This window comes from Eubalaena glacialis, chromosome 10 (genome assembly GCF_028564815.1).
Source record: "Eubalaena glacialis isolate mEubGla1 chromosome 10, mEubGla1.1.hap2.+ XY, whole genome shotgun sequence".
NCBI lineage: Eukaryota > Metazoa > Chordata > Mammalia > Artiodactyla > Balaenidae > Eubalaena > Eubalaena glacialis.
The window spans coordinates 60,016,972-60,036,198 of NC_083725.1; the positions used below are offsets into that span (position 1 = coordinate 60,016,972).

General features: G+C 37.8%; 1 protein-coding gene across 8 annotated transcripts in view; it reads left to right on the top strand.

Annotated features, from left to right (window-relative positions):
- Nucleotides 1-19,227, top strand: part of CCDC90B (coiled-coil domain containing 90B) — a 61,093-nt gene that overhangs the window by 21,654 nt on the left and 20,212 nt on the right. For 4 of the 8 annotated variants that reach the window (XM_061204079.1, XM_061204078.1, XM_061204081.1 and 1 more), the window contains exons 2-5: nt 11,562-11,681; nt 14,118-14,221; nt 18,009-18,110; nt 19,152-19,193. In XM_061204079.1, coding sequence (XP_061060062.1) covers nt 11,562-11,681; nt 14,118-14,221; nt 18,009-18,110; nt 19,152-19,193 — 368 coding nt within the window. Of the gene's footprint in view, nt 1-11,561; nt 11,682-14,117; nt 14,222-18,008; nt 18,111-19,151; nt 19,194-19,227 lie in introns of those variants that run through there. The other 4 variants (XM_061204080.1, XM_061204082.1, XM_061204083.1 and 1 more) reach the window with 4 other exon arrangements.

Consider the following 19,227-nt stretch of genomic DNA (forward strand, 5'->3'; position numbering starts at 1 on the left):
CTAGACTTCCAGGGAAGTCCCCGCAATTACTGTTTTTGATATCGTATTTTACATTTAATTGTTTTGTGTATCCCTTAACTGCTTGTTGTGGATACACATGATTTTACCACTTTCGTCTTTTAAACTCCCTACTGGCTTTGTGTGTGGATGATTTCCTACCTTTACTGTATGTTTGCCTTTACTGGTGAGCTTTTACATTTTGTAATTTTCTTGTTTCTAGTTGTTTTCTTGTTTCTAGTTTCTAGGTGGTCTTTTCTTTATCATCTAGAGAAGTTCCTTTATCATTTGTTGTAAAGCTGGTTTGGTGGTGCTCAATTCTTTTAGCTTTTGCTTGTCTGTAAAGCTTTTGATTTCTCCATCGAGTCTGAATGAGAGCCTTGCTGGGTGGAGTATTCTTGGTTGTAAGTTTTCCCCTTTCATCACTTTAAATATATTGTGCCACTCCCTTCCAGCCTGCAGAGATCTGCTGAAAAATCAGCTGATAGCCTTATGGGAGTTCCCTTGTATGTTTTTTGTTGATTTTCCCTTGCTGCTTTTAGTATTCTCTTTTTATCTTTGTCATTATGATTATAATATGTCTTGGTGTGTTCCTCTTTGGGTTAATCCTCTATGGGACTCTCTGCACTTCCTGGACTTGGATGACTGTTTCCTTTCCCAGGTTAGGGAGGTTTTCAGCTACTGTCTCTTCAAATATTTTCTCAGGCCCTCCCTGTCTCCTCCTTCTGGGACCCCTATAATGCAATATTATTGTGCTGATGTTTTCCCAGAGATCTCTTAAACTGTCCTCATTTCTTTTCATTTTTTTTTCTGTTCAGCTATAGTGATTTACACTGTCTTCTAGCTCACTGATCTGTTCTTCTGAATCATTTAGTCTACTATTAATTCATTCTAGTGTAATTTTCATTTCAGTGAATTTATTCTTCATCTCTGTTTAGTTGTCCTTTGTATTTTCTACCTCTTCATTAAAAACTTCTAACTTCTCGCTCTGTTTATCCATTCTCCTCCTCAGTTCTTTGATTATCTTTACAATCATTACCCTGAACTCTTTCTTGCATAGATTGCCTTTTTTCATGTCAGTTACTTCTTTTGTGGTTTTATCTTGTTCCTTCATCAGGCACGTATTCCTCTGCTATCTCATTTTGTCTGACTTGCTATTTGTATTTTTATGTATGTGGCAGGTTAGTTACCTTGGAGAAATGGCCCTCTGTAGGCGGCGTCCTGTGCATACCAGCAGTGCACTCCTCTCTTGTCACCCAAGCTATATGCTCTAGGGGTTCCCCCTAAGAAGTCTATGTGGGCAGTCTGGTAGGTTTGGTTGGCCCCTAATCTAGTTGGTTGCCACAGCCTGCCTTGTGTGGATGCTGCTAGCTGCTATTTAGTGGGGCCTGGTCATGACGTGGATGGTCGCGGAATCCTAAGGGGTCCCAAGGCTAGTGCTCACTCACTGATAGGTGGAGTCAGGGTCCCAAAGTCTCCTGAGCTGTTGCCCACCCACTGGCAAGTGAAGCCAGATCCTGGTGTTAGTGCCAGGCTACTGTCAGGCAGAGCTGGTTCTGGAGTCTGGCTGCAGGGCCCAGGGATCCCAGAGTTCATTTCAGATTGTTGGTGTGGGGCCAGTTCCTGACACTGTTGGATCTGGGGTCCAGGGTGTTCCAAAGTTTGCATTGGCCTGCTAGTGGGTAGGGCCAGGACCCAGCTGGCCCCAGGGTAGGGTGTGGCCTCCACTGCAGAATTGTAGGTTTGTTACTTTTAGTGTCTGCCTCCTGGTGTGTGAGGCTGGTCTAAGGGCTTGTGCAGGCTTCTTGGCAGGAGGGACCGGTGCCTGCCACTGGTGGTTGGAGCTGGGAGTTGGCCCTCCTGTTGGCTGGGCTTTGTCTAGGGGTGTGTCCAGAGGTGGCTGTGGGCTTTTTAGTCTTTAGGCAGCTTCAGTGCTTATGGGTAGAGCCGTGTCCCTGCCCAGTTAGTTGTTTGTCTTGAGTCTTCCCAGCACTGGTGCCTGCAGGCTGTTGGGTGGTACTAGGTCTTGGCTAATGAGCCAAGATAGCAGCTGCCAGCAGCAGCAGTGCTCACACAGCTGAATGTTCCCCAATTTCTGCCACTTGTGTCTATGTCCCCAGGGTGAGCCGCAGCCACCCCCCTCACCGCCTCTCCAGTAGACTCTCCAAGACCAGCAGGTAGGTCTGGCCCACACGCCTATCAAGTGACTGCTTTGCCCTGGGTCCTGGTGTGCATGAGATTTTTGTGTGGGCCTTTAAGAGTGAAGTCTCTTATTCCCCCAAGTCCTGTGGGGCTCCTGCAGTTAAGCCCCATTAGCCTTCAAAGTCAAACGCTCTGGGGACTTATCTTACAGGTGTCAGACCCCTGGGCTGGAGAGCCTGACGTGGGGCTCAGAAATCTCACTCCTGTGAGATTACCTCTGCAATACAATTATTCTCCAGTTTGTGGAGATGGGATTTGATTCTATCATGTGTTCACCCCTCCTCTCCATCTTGTTGTGGTTCCTTCTTTATGACTTTAGTTGTAGAAGATCTTTTCTGGTAGGTTCCAGTCTTTTTCATCAATGGTTGCTCTGCAGATAGTTGTGATTTTGCTATGCTCGTGAGAAGAGATGAGCTCAGGGGTTTTCTACTCCACCATCTTGGCCACTCTCTCCCAAGATGGATCTCTTTTTTTGTGTACACAGTTAAGTTAGAAAAAGCCAGCCTGATAAAAACGTCTTTTCAGAATTCTGACCTTAAACAAAAGCCCTTCTAGGGGGAACTTGCGTTTCTCTTCCTGTGTCTTTGAAATGTAAATGTACATGTACATAATTTACATGTACATGTACATAATGTACATGTACATGTACTACCTGATCTTCATCTCTGTGTGTGTGTGTTTTGAGAACTTGGTCTCTGCCATCCAAAAGGTGCACATATGGTATACATTTGGCAACCTATTGAATAGTCTGGGTTTCTGAGCAGTCTTTTGTGTGATGGCTTTTTGCCATCTTAACCTTTGTTGAGTCAACCTGTACAATGAAGTCTTTTACTTTCTTAACTGTTTTGGGGAGTAAACTTTCTGGATCTTGTTTAGGCGCCATCTTTTGCACTCTCTTGCGGGGAAGCCACTTGCATCTTACTGGTTTGAGTCACTATCAAGATATATCTCATTAATGGCTAGATGATGGATCCTTCAAATTTGAGAAACTTCTAAATTGGTAAATTTTTAGAGAGCTCATTATAAACAGCTGTTTTATTGGTACCTATGGGGGGGGGAAACAAATTAAAAGGTGGGAAATACATATAAATGGTGTTGCCTGAAAAAAACATGCACAACATGAGAGTTGTGAATTAAGTTTTATTTGGGGCATAATGAGGACTATAGCCCAGGAGACAGCATCTCAGATAGCTCTGAGGAACTGCTCCAAAGAGGTAGAGGGGAAGGTCAGTATATATATGATTTTAGTGAAGGGGGATATGTGCAGTCAGGCACACATTTTTTTTTTTTAAAGATAGTAGTCATCTTTTCTTTTTTAAATTTTTTTATTTATTTATTTTTGGCTGTGTTGGGTCTTCGTTTCTGTGCGAGGGCTTTCTCTAGTTGCGGCAAGCAGGGGCCACTCTTCATTGCAGTGCGTGGGCCTCTCACTATCGCGGCCTCTCTTGTTGTGGAGCACAGGCTCCAGACGCGCAGGCTCAGTAGTTGTGGCTCACGGGCCCAGCTGCTCCACGGCATGTGGGATCTTCCCAGACCAGGGCTCGACCTCGTGTCCCCTGCATTGGCAGGCGGATTCTCAACCACTGCACCACCAGGGAAGCCCCAGGCACACATTTTTGCAGGAGGTTACTGCTGGTCATGAGAAGCAGATGTCTCCCTTGATGATTTTAGTGCTTTTCTAAATATGAAAAGATACAAGAATTTGGGCTCATAAAATCTTCTCCTGAAAATATCGAACTATCTGAAGGCCTGTTCTGCCAATTTTTCCCAGAGCACAGAGTGCCTCATTCCTGATCTCTGCCCTGAACTCCTTTCAGGGTGTGTTGTAGGTCAGTGACTGCAGTGGCTAGTGACTTAATCCTTAGAGAGGCAAATGCCAGTTTTTAGTTGGCAGTGGTTAACCTAAAAACTCCCTTAGTTTAAAACAAACCAAAAATACAAATGGTTTGGGAAGCCTTCTTTGTGATCTCCACTTCCCCTCAGTGGGTCTTACAGATGCTACTAAAAACGTTAGAATAATTCATGTTAACTAGGTTGATTAACAGGGGGAAAAAAAACTGAAGGGAAATTCTAGAGACTTTTTCTCAACCAGGTGGAAATTTTAAAGGGATGTGTCCCAAATTAAAATCTTTAGATGGTTATTTTTAAATGGAGTAAATAAAACGGAAATTAATGGGATTAAATCAAAGGTTTGATACAGCACTACCTGAGGTTGGATGGGCCAAAGGGATCCCTTGCTGTCCCCAACATTACAGGGCCCCAGACAAGTCCACTCTGTTTACCTCAGTGTTTTATTTATTTGTTTGTTTATATTTATGTATTTATATATTTAAAAGGCTGGAAGAAAATTACACTCAGATACCTGACCAACAGTTACTTGGGGCAACAGGCCAATAAAGTTAAAATATTGAGAAAAGGGCTTGAAACCCTTGGCTCAACCCCCCACTGGGGATCCCAGAGCCTTTTATACAAAAATGGTCAGGATAAAAAGAAAGGCTTCTAGGACTCCTTGTAAGACCTACACTTGTTGATTGGGTCCTAATGGAAACTAAAGATAAAAGAATAAAAGTTGATAGAATTGAGATTAAAATTTATACAAATGTACCCATTTTAAGTGGGCTTTATATAAGATGGTTACATCTCTTTTGCTTAATTATATCGTGGAATAGACATGTTTCACTGGCGAATGCTTCCCCTGCTTGGTATTATAAGGCAGGGCATATGAATTTGCCCCTCAGGAAATATTAATTAAACATGCTAAAGGAAACCAGTAGCATTACCTGAGTCCATACAGTATAAAGTAAAACTGAGAAAGAGGGCCTTTGTTGAATGCCTTATGCAAGCTTTTGAAGGCATGATAAATTAAGCTCTGAAATCCTAGAACATAGAACTCCTGAATTGCAGTTTAGTTGGAAATCTTCTCACTGATATAAAAAAGGAAATTAAAGAAAACATAGTTGGGCAAATTAATCTTTTAATATCACTTAGGTGACAGACCCGTTCTTTGTGGAATTAAAAGCAACATCTTTGTCTTGCAAGTCTCTATAAATCAGAAATGTAAATACAGCCCACAATGATCTGAGACTGAACCTAATTAGCTCAGTCAGGTTTCAGAACCTGAAACCAACGGGGGAAAAAAGGAAAAAAGTGGCCTTTTTAAACTCAAACCACTGGAAAGGCTCCCTCAGCCAGAATCTAATTCATAGCCTCCTTAAGGGTTTATCAAGGACAAATACAAATATTAAAAGTCTTTTCCACAAATAATAAAGCCTTTGTCATCTGAGCAAAGAAATTTAACTTACCCCAACTGTTATAAATAACTAGTAAATTTACATTGTAGTACATGAATCATAATTAAGTTTTTAAAGTGAAGCTATGAGATCTCTAAATTTGTCTGTTTATGTGTCTGTGTAGACATTATATGTATGAAATATCTCTAGCTCTGGGAAGTATTATCAAAATTAAATTTATAAAGAGCTCTATTTAATTGACTTAAAAGTAAGTGCTTACAAATTAAATATTTCTAAATATGAAAGAAACTGGCCGGAAGGAATTTCAGGGTCACATGATCTAGGAAATATTCAATATTAAATTAACATCTGGTATTAAAGCTAGCTTAAGTTTGCTGGTTTAATCAATGTAGACATATCTTACTTTTATAATAAAAGTAAGTTTACCGAAGGTCAACATGTTCATGTTATTTCTGTTACAGAGTTTGTCAGCAAAAAAAAAAAAAAAATTTTTTTCACTTGGTATGGTAGTATTTTCATAAGTTATAAAATAAAGGGGAATGGGATGAGAGTTTTTAGGTGAACTCTTTAGGAATAATTATGTTTAGGGTATGTCTATTTAAAATAGTTTCTCCAGATTTTTGGTAAGTTGAGTTTTGCTAAGTTAAATTAAATGATGGCAGTTCACTGAATATCCAGGTCATTTCAAATAAGATAAAATACTGGAACAGTAATTGCTAAACAGATCTAAATTTACCTACTTTTGTCTCCTTACGAGAGGGAAACTAAAGATGTTTGGGTGTATTAGACCCATATCTTATACCACATTGAGGAAAGAAATTATGTTATATGTTTCTAGAGGTTATAGGATATTCCAGTAAGGAAATGCTGGTATGACAGTTTACAGTTACTTGCTGATTGTCGATTTTTGGTAGAGAGTAAGGTTTTTAAGGGTTAAAGGTGTAATATGTAATTAAAGTTACTAAAAATAATAAGGGAAACATTTCAATATGCAAGGAAAGTAGGATGGGTGTTTTCAGCAAAAGAAGGTGTGAGAAATGAAAACACATTTTGTTAAGGGGAAAAAATGATTGTCCTAGAACTGGTTATTTTTGGATGGAAAAATATAGGACAAACTAATATGTATACAAAAAGTCTTAGAAGGTATGTAGAAAGGGAGCCCTGAAAAAGGAGTTTTGTACATAGGGATTTTGTACAGTTTTGTACAGGCTGGGATTAGATTAAATTTAATTAGGTAAATGGATTTTTATTTTATTAAAATAAATGGATTTTTTTTTTATTAAAAGTAGGCTGGTGCAAGACTGGATTTGGTTCCTCTCTTTGTTAAGAGAACAAAGTTTTCTTGGAGTATTGCTATTGGTAACAGATTGTGTGAGTTTCTTTGCCTTTAAGTGATCTGTGTTTTTTGAAGTATTGTTTCACAATGACCTATGATCCTATTTGACCAAGTGTTTTGAAACCTTTTTGATGTTTTTGACAAACTTCCCAAATATGAAATTCTTGTTTTTTTTTAAATAGTTCCGCTAACATCTTTTTTTTTTTTTTTTTTTGGCTGCGTTGGGTCTTCGTTGCTGTGCGCGGGCTTCTCTAGTTGAGCAAGTGGGGGCTACTCTTCGTTGTGGTGTGCAGGCTTCTCATTGCGGTGGCTTCTCTTGCTGTGGAGCAGGACTCTAGGCACACGGGCTTCAGTAGTTGTGGCTCACGGGCTATAGAGCGCAGGCTCAGTAGTTGTGGCGCACAGGCTTAGTTGCTCCACGGCATGTGGGCTCTTCCCAGACCAGGGATCAAACCTGTGTCCCCTCCATTGGCAGGCAGATTCCTCACCACTGCACCACCAGGGAAGTCCCCCAAATATGAAATTCTAACTAAAGTTCTTTTGACCTCCAGCTAACTCTGGGATGCTTTGAAGGAACCCTGAGACATCTCAGAGAAGAATATTAAACTAATTAGGCTTATTTGGTATGTTAATTACTTGAGAAGCATCGTCAAGTGATTGGAGATGAACCATAGGTTATAGTGTATAGATAAATGTCATTAATACAGATATTCCAAAATTTATATGGAATACCTAAAAATCTGATGTGCCCTGGTATAATGTTATCAGTCATAAGTCTGGTTATCTTAAAATGTGTGTCACAGAAGTATCCAAGTTTCTTGTCAATTGCATTGTTATCAGATCTTTAACCGTGCCATTTTAAGTCTTGTCGTTTGTAAACAATCATTGTTTTACTCTGATGCTTTTATAAAATGAAGATCTTAAAGAAGATTCATAAAAAGGACTTTTTGACAAATACAAGTTTCTGATAATTTTCAGATCATACCACTGAACTGGGTAAGAAATTACAGAATTCGGATGGGAGACCTGATGACTGCATTCAGATCTTCAGGAATTAATTACATGAGACTAAATGAACTGATGAATATGATTTATAATTTTATCACTTTTTCTGAAACATACTGGCTTTTTATCCTTGTTTTCCAGGAAAACAGGAAAAGCTTTCCTCTTATGCTATGACCTACAACAAGTTGATAAAAGTATACCTTTGTAAACAAAGATGAAATATATATCATTTTCTCTCTGCCTGATCCTTCCAGAATTTGGCTTCTCCAGCTGGCTCCCCTGTGAACTTGATGGTTTATTGCAACCAGATTACAACTAGTTATACTAATCATTGCTTTAATTTGTTCTCCTTGTTTTCAGTTTGTTTATGCTTTCTGTCTCTCTCTGCTGTACTATGACTTTATTAATGTATAAAGCTGTACTAGTTGTGTTACCTACATCCTGTCTGTTTTATAAGATTAGTCTCTTGGGGAATTCCCTGGTGGTCTAGTGGTTAGGACTCCAAGCTTTTACTGCTGAGGTCACAGGTTCAGTCCCTGGTCGGGGAAGATCCCACAAGCTGCACAGCATGGCCAGAAAAAAAAAAAAAATTGTTGTCTCTTGCATAACCCAATATGTAACCAGGTCTCCAACAAAATTAATGATGGCTAAAAGTCTTCAGACCGTTGATTATATATACATAACCTACATAAAATAACTGTAATAGTACAACTCTAGTTATGGGAAGAAGCAACAAGGGAAAACATTTCCTGGATCAAAACAGACTAGTAAGACAGGTGATCCAGAGAAGTTTAGATTATCAACAGGGCCTAATCCAAAAATTAACACATCGAGTATAGCCTATCAGCAGAATCTTTACCTGATCTAGGAATGAGCCTTCCTAGCACCATGGGACAAAATTGGTCATGAAATGCTTCCCAAATGATGGTTGGATTTATGACCAAGGCGAGGCACTGTGGATGAAAAATGTTGCCTGCCATATCAGTAAACGAAGGATGCTGCAGCCACCAGCCACTGCAGCCACCCTCAGCTGTGCACTCTGAGGGGATTCAGGATGGAGAAAAGCAGGATACTGGTCCTAGATAGTTAAGGTGCATATCAAAGGAATGATTTCATTGAGCCCAGACCCTTGCATCTTCCCATACATAGAAAAGTGCTAAATTCATTAACTTGAGATGTCTGGTTTTCTTTAACAGTAATCTTTTGATGTTCCAACTACCTAGTTTTTGTTGCAAAACTCCTGTATATCTTGGCTCCTCCCTTACCTCTTCGGAGCAGTCTCTCAGACGATCTGAGAGGCTGTCCTCCAGGCTTAAGTCCTCAGAAAATCCACTGAATAAAACATAATTCTCAACTTTTAGGTTGCACTTTTTTTTTTTTTCAGTCAAACAAGTAGGAAGCTTCTCTTTTTTTTTTTTTTTAAGATTTATTTATTGATTGATTGATTGCTATGTTGGGTCTTCGTTTCTGTGCTAGGGCTTTCTCTAGTTGCGGCAAGCGGGGGCCACTCTTCATCGCAGTGCGCGGGCCTCTCACTATCGTGGCCTCTCTTGTTGCAGAGCACAGGCTCCAGACGCGCAGGCTCAGTAGTTGTGGCTCACGGGCCTAGTTGCTCTGTGGCATGTGGGATCTTCCCAGACCAGGGCTCGAACCTGCGTCCCCTGCATTAGCAGGCAGATTCTCAACCACTGCGCCACCAGGGAAGCCCCAGGAAGCTTCTCTTTGTGGAAGGTATTCAAAGTTTGTTGACTGAAGTCAGAGGAACTGTGTACTAATATGCCTTGCTCTGAGACCATAAGATCTCAGACAAATTACTTAGCTCCTCTGAGCCTCAGTTTTCCTCATCCACAACATGACAATTTTAAGGATAAAGTAATAGGTGTGAAAATAGTAACATGTTGTATAAATATTATTACTGATTTTTTCCCCTAAACCCCAAATGAAAGACTGAACTTCTAATCAACTGAATCAACTTCTAATCAAGGATAGGTAACTAAGGGTACCAATCATTGTTCCTAATGCAGTTGTTATAGAAATCTGCCCCTCTTTTTCCTCTAATTTTCTTTTTCTCTCACTCCTTAGGTTTAATATTGACCCACAGGCACATTGCTTAACTCTTCTAGATGCCACTCAAAGCCAAAAAGATTGCTGACCTCTGTGCTAATGAGTGTGTGTGTGTTCAGAATTGATCCACCTTTACATCTGCTTCCTTTTATTTCTGGTTAACCAGAATTCATCTGAGTACTTGAATGAATTAATCTAAAGGACTGGACATTACTCTTTCATTATTTGAATTTAGAGTTTATGTTTAGATTTTTTTTTAAAACATCTGTTTCCTGTTCATTAGTCTATAAAGTCAATGAAAACATCTGTTATGTCTGGTTTTGCTCATCATCCCCTGTGCCTAACACAGTGCCTGGCACTCAGATGTTTCTTGACTAGAAAGTTATATAGGAAGGAATCACATTTGCCTTACACTATACTAGCAGAAAAGTAATACCTAAGGTTGCAGCTTTGTCTTTTAAGTACCTAGATGTCTTAAGTGGCTTAGGATAAAAAAGACAACATGGGGTAAGAGAGCATGAGATTTGGAGTCAGAAGACCTGGATCTGAATCCTGATTCTGCCAGAGACTCTATGACCTTAGGCAAAACCTTAGGCTTTACCTTTCCTAGGCTTGATTTTCTTATCTAAAAAGGTGAATAATACCACAATGCCTTGGTAGTATATAAAGTATCTAGTATGGTACCTTGTGTTTGATTAGTAGTTTATACTAATTAGCAGTTACTTTACTTAATACATAGTAATGGCAATAAAGTTGTATATAGACAGAGTTCTCCCCCAAAGAAAATACTTTTTAATAAATTCATCAGCAGTAGATGGAAAAGAACCATTCTGTGTCTAGGTTAAAAATTGGGATTTATTGAAATAGGACATTTATTTCAAAAATGAGAACAACGTCCTAGGTCTTTTGTGTTGATACCACTAAATACTCCAGGATTTAAAATCCGATTCACTGATTGATTCAACAATAAAATATTGTGAGCCAACTATTTGCCAAGCACTGTTTTAGGTACTAAAGATACAGATGAAAAACACAGTCCAGGCCTCATGGCACTTACATTCTGGTTCAGAGAGACAAGCAGTAAACAAGATAATTTCAGATTAGAACTGAGAACTGTGTAGGAAATAAACTGTGGATATATAAGAGTGGGAGGACAGAAAGCTACTTTAGATGGGGGTATATGTATAAAAATTATCACAGCTCTATGAAAGACTTCTGAGCAAGGAGGAGAGTTGCTGGACAGTTTCTGCTCTCCAGTAATTAGAGATGTGCCAGCAATACCCAAAGCTTTTGATGTATATTATGTTATGATGTTAGACTGACTCTTAAAATTTTGGAATACTAAAAGACAGCAAACATTTACTGAATGTTTACTATGTACAGAATAATGTTAGAGACTTTTCAAATAAAAGAATCAGGGGCTCAGGGACTTCCCTGGCAGTCCAGTGGTTAAAACTGCACTCCCAATGCAGCGGGTATGGGTTCGATCCCTAGTCGGGGAATTAAGATCCTGCATGCTGCACGGCGTGGCCACAAAAAAAAAAAGAATCAGGGGCTCAGATAAGTCCTTTATCTTGCTTGAAATTACAGAATTCCCAAGTAGAAGAGCTGGAACTGTATTACAAATAGATGGGGGGAAATGCTTTAGAAGCGAAAATGTGATGCTTCTATTAGTTACTACAAAAAAAACTGCCTTCTCTTTTCAGATATCTTCACCACCATAACCAAGGAAGGATATGATATGAGGCGAGTGGACATAACTCCTTTAGAACAAAGGAAATTAACGTTTGATACCCATGCATTGGTTCAGGACTTGGAAACTCATGGTGAGAAACATGGGTCCCTTTTGAAAGGAGAATATCAACAGCACTCATAACAAATTACCTAGTCAAGACAACATCACCATTATGAACAATTAAGAGTCACTGTTTAGGTTGCTTCCATGTCCTGGCTATTGTAAATAGAGCTGCAATGAACATTGTGGTACATGACTCTTTGAATTATGGTTTTCTCAGGGTATATGCCCAGTAGTGGGATTGCTGGGTCATATGGTAGTTCTATTTTTAGTTTTTTAAGGAACCTCCATACTGTTCTCCATAGTGGCTGTATCAATTTACACTCCCACCAACAGTGCAAGAGGGTTCCCTTTTCTCCACACCCTCTCCAGCATTTATTGTTTGTAGATTTGTTGATGATGGCCATTCTGACCGGTGTGAGATGATATCTCATTGTAGTTTTGATTTGCATTTCTCTAATGATTAATGATGTTGAGCATTCTTTCATGTGTTTGTTGGCAATCTGTATATCTTCTTTGGAGAAATGTCTATTTAGGTCTTCTGCCCATTTTTGGATTGGGTTGTTTGTTTTTTTGATATTGAGCTGCATGAATGGATAAAGATGTGGCACATATATACAATGGAATATTACTCAACCATAAAAAGAAACGAAATTGAGTTATCTGTAGTGAGGTGGATGGACCTAGAGTCTGTCATACAGAGTGAAGTAAGTCAGAAAGAGAAAAACAAATACCGTATGCTAACACATATGTATGGAATCTAAAAAAAAAATGGTCATGAAGAACCTAGGGGCAAGACGGGAATAAAGACACAGACCTACTAGAGAATGGACTTGAGGACACGGGGAGGGGGAAGGGTAAGCTGGGGCAAAGTGAGAGAGTGGCATGGACATATATACACTACCAAATGTAAAACCGATAGCTAGTGGGAAGCAGCCACATAGCACAGGGAGATCAGCTCCGTGCTTTGTGACCACCTAGAGGGGTGGGATAGGGAGGGTGGGAGGGAGGGAGATGCAAGAGGGAAGAGATATGGGGATATATGTATAACTGATTCACTTTGTTTTAAAGCAGAAACTAACACACCATTGTAAAGCAATTATACTCCAATAAAGATGTTTAAAAAAAAGTCACTACTTAAATATGAGCCATCCATAAAATAGAATATTTTAGTCATGAAAATGGTATAGCTTGAAGAATATTTACTGATGTGAGAAATGCTCAAGATACATGTGCAGAATGATTCCAATTATGTAAAAAAACAACTGTAGTTTCTAGGCTGATACTAAAGTTTATGTGGAAGTACAAGCACGATGTTTAAGAATAGAAAAAAAGAAAATCAAAGAACAGTCACAAAAAATTACCCAATGTCAAAACAGTTATTTAAAGTATATGAAACTATAGGAATAGAAGAGTTGATTTAATGGAATAGAATGGCATTCAGAAACATGGGTCTTAGAAAGCAATAAAGAAAGCATTACAAATTAGGGAAAGGAAGGACTGTTTAATAAATGAGCTATGATAAATGACTAGCCATTGGAAAAAAATAGATTAGATTCCCTTACTGAAAAGTAAATTCCAGATTGATTAAAAGCTAAATGTAAAAAAAAGAAAGAAAGAAAGACTACAAAAAATATTATAATATAGAAATATTTTTTGACTTTTAGAGTAAGGAAGCAAGACATAAAACTCAAAAGCAATGAAAGTAAAAGTAAAGAATGACAGATGTGACTACAGAAATATTTATTTAAATCTGTGTATCAAAGGATATGATCTGTAAGGTTAAAAATGTTAGCAACACATATGACAATGAGCCTATTGCTTTAATATACAAAGAATTCATATGAATCAATAAGAAAAGTTAGGCAGTTTTATAGAAAAATGGACAAAGGCCATAAACAGCTCACAGAAAAATAAATTACCAATAAATATATGTAAAGATGCTTAATCAAGGAAATGCAAATTTTAAGTATAAATTAAAATAATAATGCAATACCATTTTAATGCCAATTATACACTCAAAAAAGACTAGTAATACCCATGTTTATGTAAATGTGGGGAAATGGATCAGTGGAATTAAAATTGGAGAGTGCTTTTTAGAGAGTAATTTAGCATAATCTATCAATTTTTAATTATAACCATTTTTTTTAAAGACTGCAGTTGACCCTTGAACAACACAGGGGTTGGGGCACCGACCGCCTGTGTAGTCAAAAATCTGCATGTAACTTTATAGTGGCCCTCTGTATCCGCAATTCCACATCCACAGCTTCAACCAACCACAGACTGTGTGGTATGGTAGTATTCACTATTGAGAAAAATCTGCATCTAAGTGGACCCACTCAGTTCAAATCCATGTGTTCAAGAGTCAACTGCATGAAAATTTAAATGATAGAAGTTATTCTAGCTGTCTATTTTGAGAAGGATGTGCACTTTTTAAAAAATATAAATACCTATTTGCTGCTTGTAGGATTTGACAAAGCACAAGCAGAAACAATTGTATCAGCATTAACCATTTTATCAAATGTCAGCCTCGATACTATCTATAAGGAGATGGTCACTCAAGCTCAACAGGTAATGTTTTCATTTTTATCACTTCTGAGAGTTTCATTAGACAACCTTTTTCATAACTGCATCTCTGTTTACCCACCCACCTTCTAAACACACCTGCATCTTCCTTATTATTCTCTCTAAAGGAACCAAAAACAAAAAACATGTAATAAAGTCAGTATCCAGAGAGACTGAGGAGTTAGAATAGTCATCACAAAATTATGGTAACACAAAGAGTAAAATTTCGTCAAATCTTTCATTGTGTAAGATAATTATATTATTTGAGTCATGGGATGGTGGTAGGTTGTTAGTGAAACAACTTTTTCCACATAGAAAGCCCACCACAGTAGAAAAGCTGACCACTTTACTGCAGTCATGTGTATGTTCTACAAAGTTGGAAAGCTGGAAGGGACTTACATGGCTGGGAAGGAGTTCATAAATCACCTGGCTAAGATGCTTTAATCTGACCAGATACCTGAATCCTTAAACGCCAAGTAATACCATTTACTAAGAACTTAAGAAGTGAGAGGCAGTGCTGGGGACTGCTCATATATGATCTTATTTAATCTCTCTAACAACCTTGAAAAGTAGGTAGAATTATTCTATTTTACCACTGAAGAAAGGATCAGAGAGGTTCAGTAATTTGCAAGAGTTGTCATTGTGGTGCTATGGACAAAAAGCAATAATTTTATATGAAGGATAGAATAAGCTAAATGAACTTAACTGTAGAATAATAATTCATAATCTGTCAATCATGAATTACTGTGTTTAAGAATCTGTTTTCTTTCTCTGGTAATATTTTTTTAATTTTAATTTTTTAAATTTAGGCTTTCTTCTTCAGATAAATATTTCACAGCAGAGAAATATTAGGATTTCTTTCTTACATAAAATTAGGAGCTCTTGCATAAAATGTCATTACTTTAAAGGTCATGAAAGAGGGAAATTTTTGAAAGATTTTTACTGTAATATCCAATTAATTATATATTTAGAATTAAAAGCATTCAGCCCCTAGATTTAACTTAACTTTAAATTTGTATGTGTATTATTTTAGCTAAATTTATTCAGGATCATAACAGACTATTAAATCCACCAAAGAAAAAGCCACTCATTTAATCCCCCCAAACCTCTGAGCTATCCTGAAAGAGCTAATGGTACTCTTAAATCAGATTTTTAAGTTTCCCTGTAATATAAGCAGTGAATTAAAACTGTTGTTTGAGGAATTTTTATGCTGCCAGGGGCATTTAATCTTACATTTAAAATGTAGGATTGGATGTAGGAACACTACTACTGAACTTTTGGGTTTTTTATTACTGGTGTATGAAATCAAAATCCCATTCCATCCTTGAGCCATAGGCTATGAGGCAAACAAGCTTCATACTTGATCACTTCAGAAAGAGCCATGCTAAGTCAAGTGTGCTCAGTCTGAGAATTCGGTTATATTCTGAACTTGCTTATAGTCTGAATAACATTCATATTCTCTGGTGGCTCCACAATAGTTACAATGATCACATTTTTAATAGATTTGACTGGATTATATTTTTCCACTTAAAGTTTTTGAAGATGGACATACATGCTATCTTATAGGCTTTTTGAGTCCCAAACTATTTAAAGGCGGAAAGGGAGATAGAAAGAGTTTAGAGACACAGTACAGTAATTCCTTATTCTCAAGTTCAGAGTCTATAAGAAGTATGTAGTTACATTTTCTACTCTTCTCTATGTAGTTCTGGTAATAAAATAACATTTTATTAAAGACTTAAACAAAAATAATATTATAATGTCTTAGAACTTCATAATGATATTTTGGGGGAACAAGACCGACAACCCCTAGAGGCCACTTCTGTATGACTTCTGAGGTAATTCTCATGAATATTTCAAGCAGAACTGCATAAAAGAAAATGAACCTCCTCCCCAGTAATATAGATGAGGGTTAGGGAAGGCATTAGAGTCAGGGATGTCTATTGTACACGGTAAAAAATACTTTTTAATTTTATGATAGGAATAATATTTAAAGCAAAACTCCCTCCACATCAAAACATTGGAGTCACACTGTCCTGCTTCAGCCATTAGACACCTGTCTCATCACATTCATCGAATGCTAACTGTGCACCAAGTATTACTGTAAGCATTTTACATGCATTATATCATTTAATCCTCAAAACAACTCTATAAGGTATAGGTAGTTATTATTCCCATTTCAGCAAAGAGGAGGTCAAAGAAGCTAAATAACGTGCCCAAAGGCTCATAGTAAATGGCAGCGTTTGGATTCAAACCCAGGCAGCCTGACTCCAGAACTCACATTTTTAACCTCCAGTCTATGTGGCTGTGCCATCTGAGAGCTGTTTTTGGAGAAGATGTGTGCATTCCAGACCCTTTGAGGACTGAGTCATTCCGTAGCCATGCATCTGGAACTATTGTAGCCTCTGTTTTCTAAACGTCAAGGCAGTTTTGAAATAGCCTTTCTCACCCATACTGTGGTCAGTGGAGCACTGTAACCCCAACAGTGCACTCCTAGCCACAAACTGTGACAAAATGGGGGTTCCACTAGGCATTCTGTTCTTGTTTGGGGTTTTCTGTTTTGTTTATAAACCCTGTTATGGAGGGTCTTTTTCAAGGTTACACCTTCATCTACTTTTTCTTTTGATTAAAAAGGGATAAAAGATGAGTCAGCAAGCTACACGATTTTGAGACGTTTAGTGGTGAAAGTTATATTTTCCTTGTAAGACTGCTTTAAATCATTTCTACAAAAATGTCCCTCCCTAGCAAAGTAAAAGTTTATAAGTCTATCAGATAGGGCTTCCCTGGTGGTGCAGTGGTTAAGAATCCGCCTGACAGTGTAGGGGACCCAGGTTCAATCCCTGGTCTGGGAAGATCCCACATGCCACGGAGCAACTAAGCCCATGCACCACAACTACTGAGCCTGCTCACCTAGAGCCCGTGCTCCGCAACAAGAGAAGCCACTGCAATGAGAAGCCCATGCACCACAACAAAGAGTAGCCCCCGCTCGCTGCAACTAGAGAAAGCCCACACGCAGCAATGAAGACCCAACACAGCCAAAAATAAATAAATAAATTTTAAAAAAAGAAAGAAAGAACTTGTGTGGTGACGGAGGTGTTAACTAAAAACTTAAAAAAAAAATCTATCAGGGGCCACCTTTTCTTTCACAAATCCTTTGTAGTGCCAAATATAGGAAAGATACTCAGGAATTTAAACCAAACTATGTTATACTGACAATTATTTAAACCATACTTCTATTTTATTACCTGACTTCTAAGTCTTATTCAGGATCCTAGAAATTTCTGATGGCAGAAGAGCCTTCAAAATCAACTTCCCTGGCGGTCCAGTGGTTAAGACTCTGTGCTTCCACTGCCTGGGGTGCAGGTTCAATCCCTGATCAGGAACCAAGATCCCGCATGCCACGCAGCCAAAAAATAAAAATTAAAAAAAAAAAAAAAAAAAGCAAAGCAATGAAAGATAAAAACTTTCCCATGTAGATATTTTAAAAATAAATAAACAAAAAAAGAGTATTTGCTGAGGAACTCTTAGAGGTTAAGTAAGCATTTAATTGGGATTCTTTCACTGAAAAGACCTAGACATTTGTTTCTCTTCACTGGGAAATACTTTTTCTTCCTTGAATCTCCTACTTGTTTTCATTTTGATATTTCAGATATATAGGTTTCACGTGTTTTGTTTTGTTTTTTACTTAGCCAAGCAACATTATACCTTGTAGCAAGACAATAATTTTTTTTAAGTTTCATGAACAATTCCATGCAAGGGGATGGCATCACTAGGTTATTTTAATTTTGCATTTTAGGAAATAACAGTACAACAGTTAATGGCTCATTTGGACTCCATCAGGAAAGACATGGTCATCCTAGAGAAAAGTGAATTTGCAAATCTGCGAGCAGAGAACCAGGTAATACAAGTCTCAATTTATTACTAATAACTGATTTCATAAGTATCCTACTTGGTGAAGAATAGGACCCCAAAACAATTTCATGTGGTTATTAAATAATTATTAGCAAGTTTTTAGATAAAAGTATACATGTTTAACCATACCTAATGTATGTATACATCATAGTTTCTTGCATACTGAAGAATAACAGTTGTATCTTATACAGGTCACATAAAAGAGGAAATCTTTGAGCTACATATATTTTATTAAATTTCTAGTGTAGTTCAGAATAATGTTCTCAGAACTGACAGTAATGTGGCATTTTCCATTTTTTTGGTTCTGTAATAATTATTTTGTCACTTTAGAGAAAAATGTTTCTGTAATTCAGTCAGAACTTTGTTGTTACCCACTAGCTTAAAATATTTTAAAATTTAGAATATCAATCTTTTTTTTTTTTAAGTAGAATACAGTAGGTCCCCCCTTATCTGCACATTCGCTTTCCACAGTTTTAGTTACTTGTGGTCAACTGCAGTCTGAAAATATTAAGTGGAAAATTCCAGAAATAAACAATTCATATGTTTATGTCACACTGTTCTGAGTAGCATGATGAAATCTTTCACCGTCCCACTCCATTCCCCCCAGGACATGAATCATCTCTTTGTCCAGTGTATCCACACTGTATATGCTACCCACCCATTAGTATAAGAAAAAACATAGTACGTATAGGGTTCAGTACTATGCGAGGTTTCATCCACTTGGGGTCTTGGAACATATCCCCAGTGGATCAGGGGGGACTACTATATTGAAACATAAATACATTGTCTAATGTTATGTTCCTAATTATTTTCTGAATACGATAAACTATTAGTTCTTTAGATGAACTATTAGTTCTTTTTTTGTCTTTATTCTTAATCAGATAATGTATTAGAAATCCACAGAATGTCCAATTTTTGCTTATGCAGGGTTTTTGCTTATGCAGGCCCCTGATAGATTTTTTTTAATAAATCATAATATGGACTTTTGGTTTAACACCAATTGTGTGTGATCTTTCTTTATACCTAGAAAATGAAAATTGAATTAGAACAAGTTAAGCAACAACTGATAGTAAGTGAAACTTTTTTCCCCACTTCAGAATAGT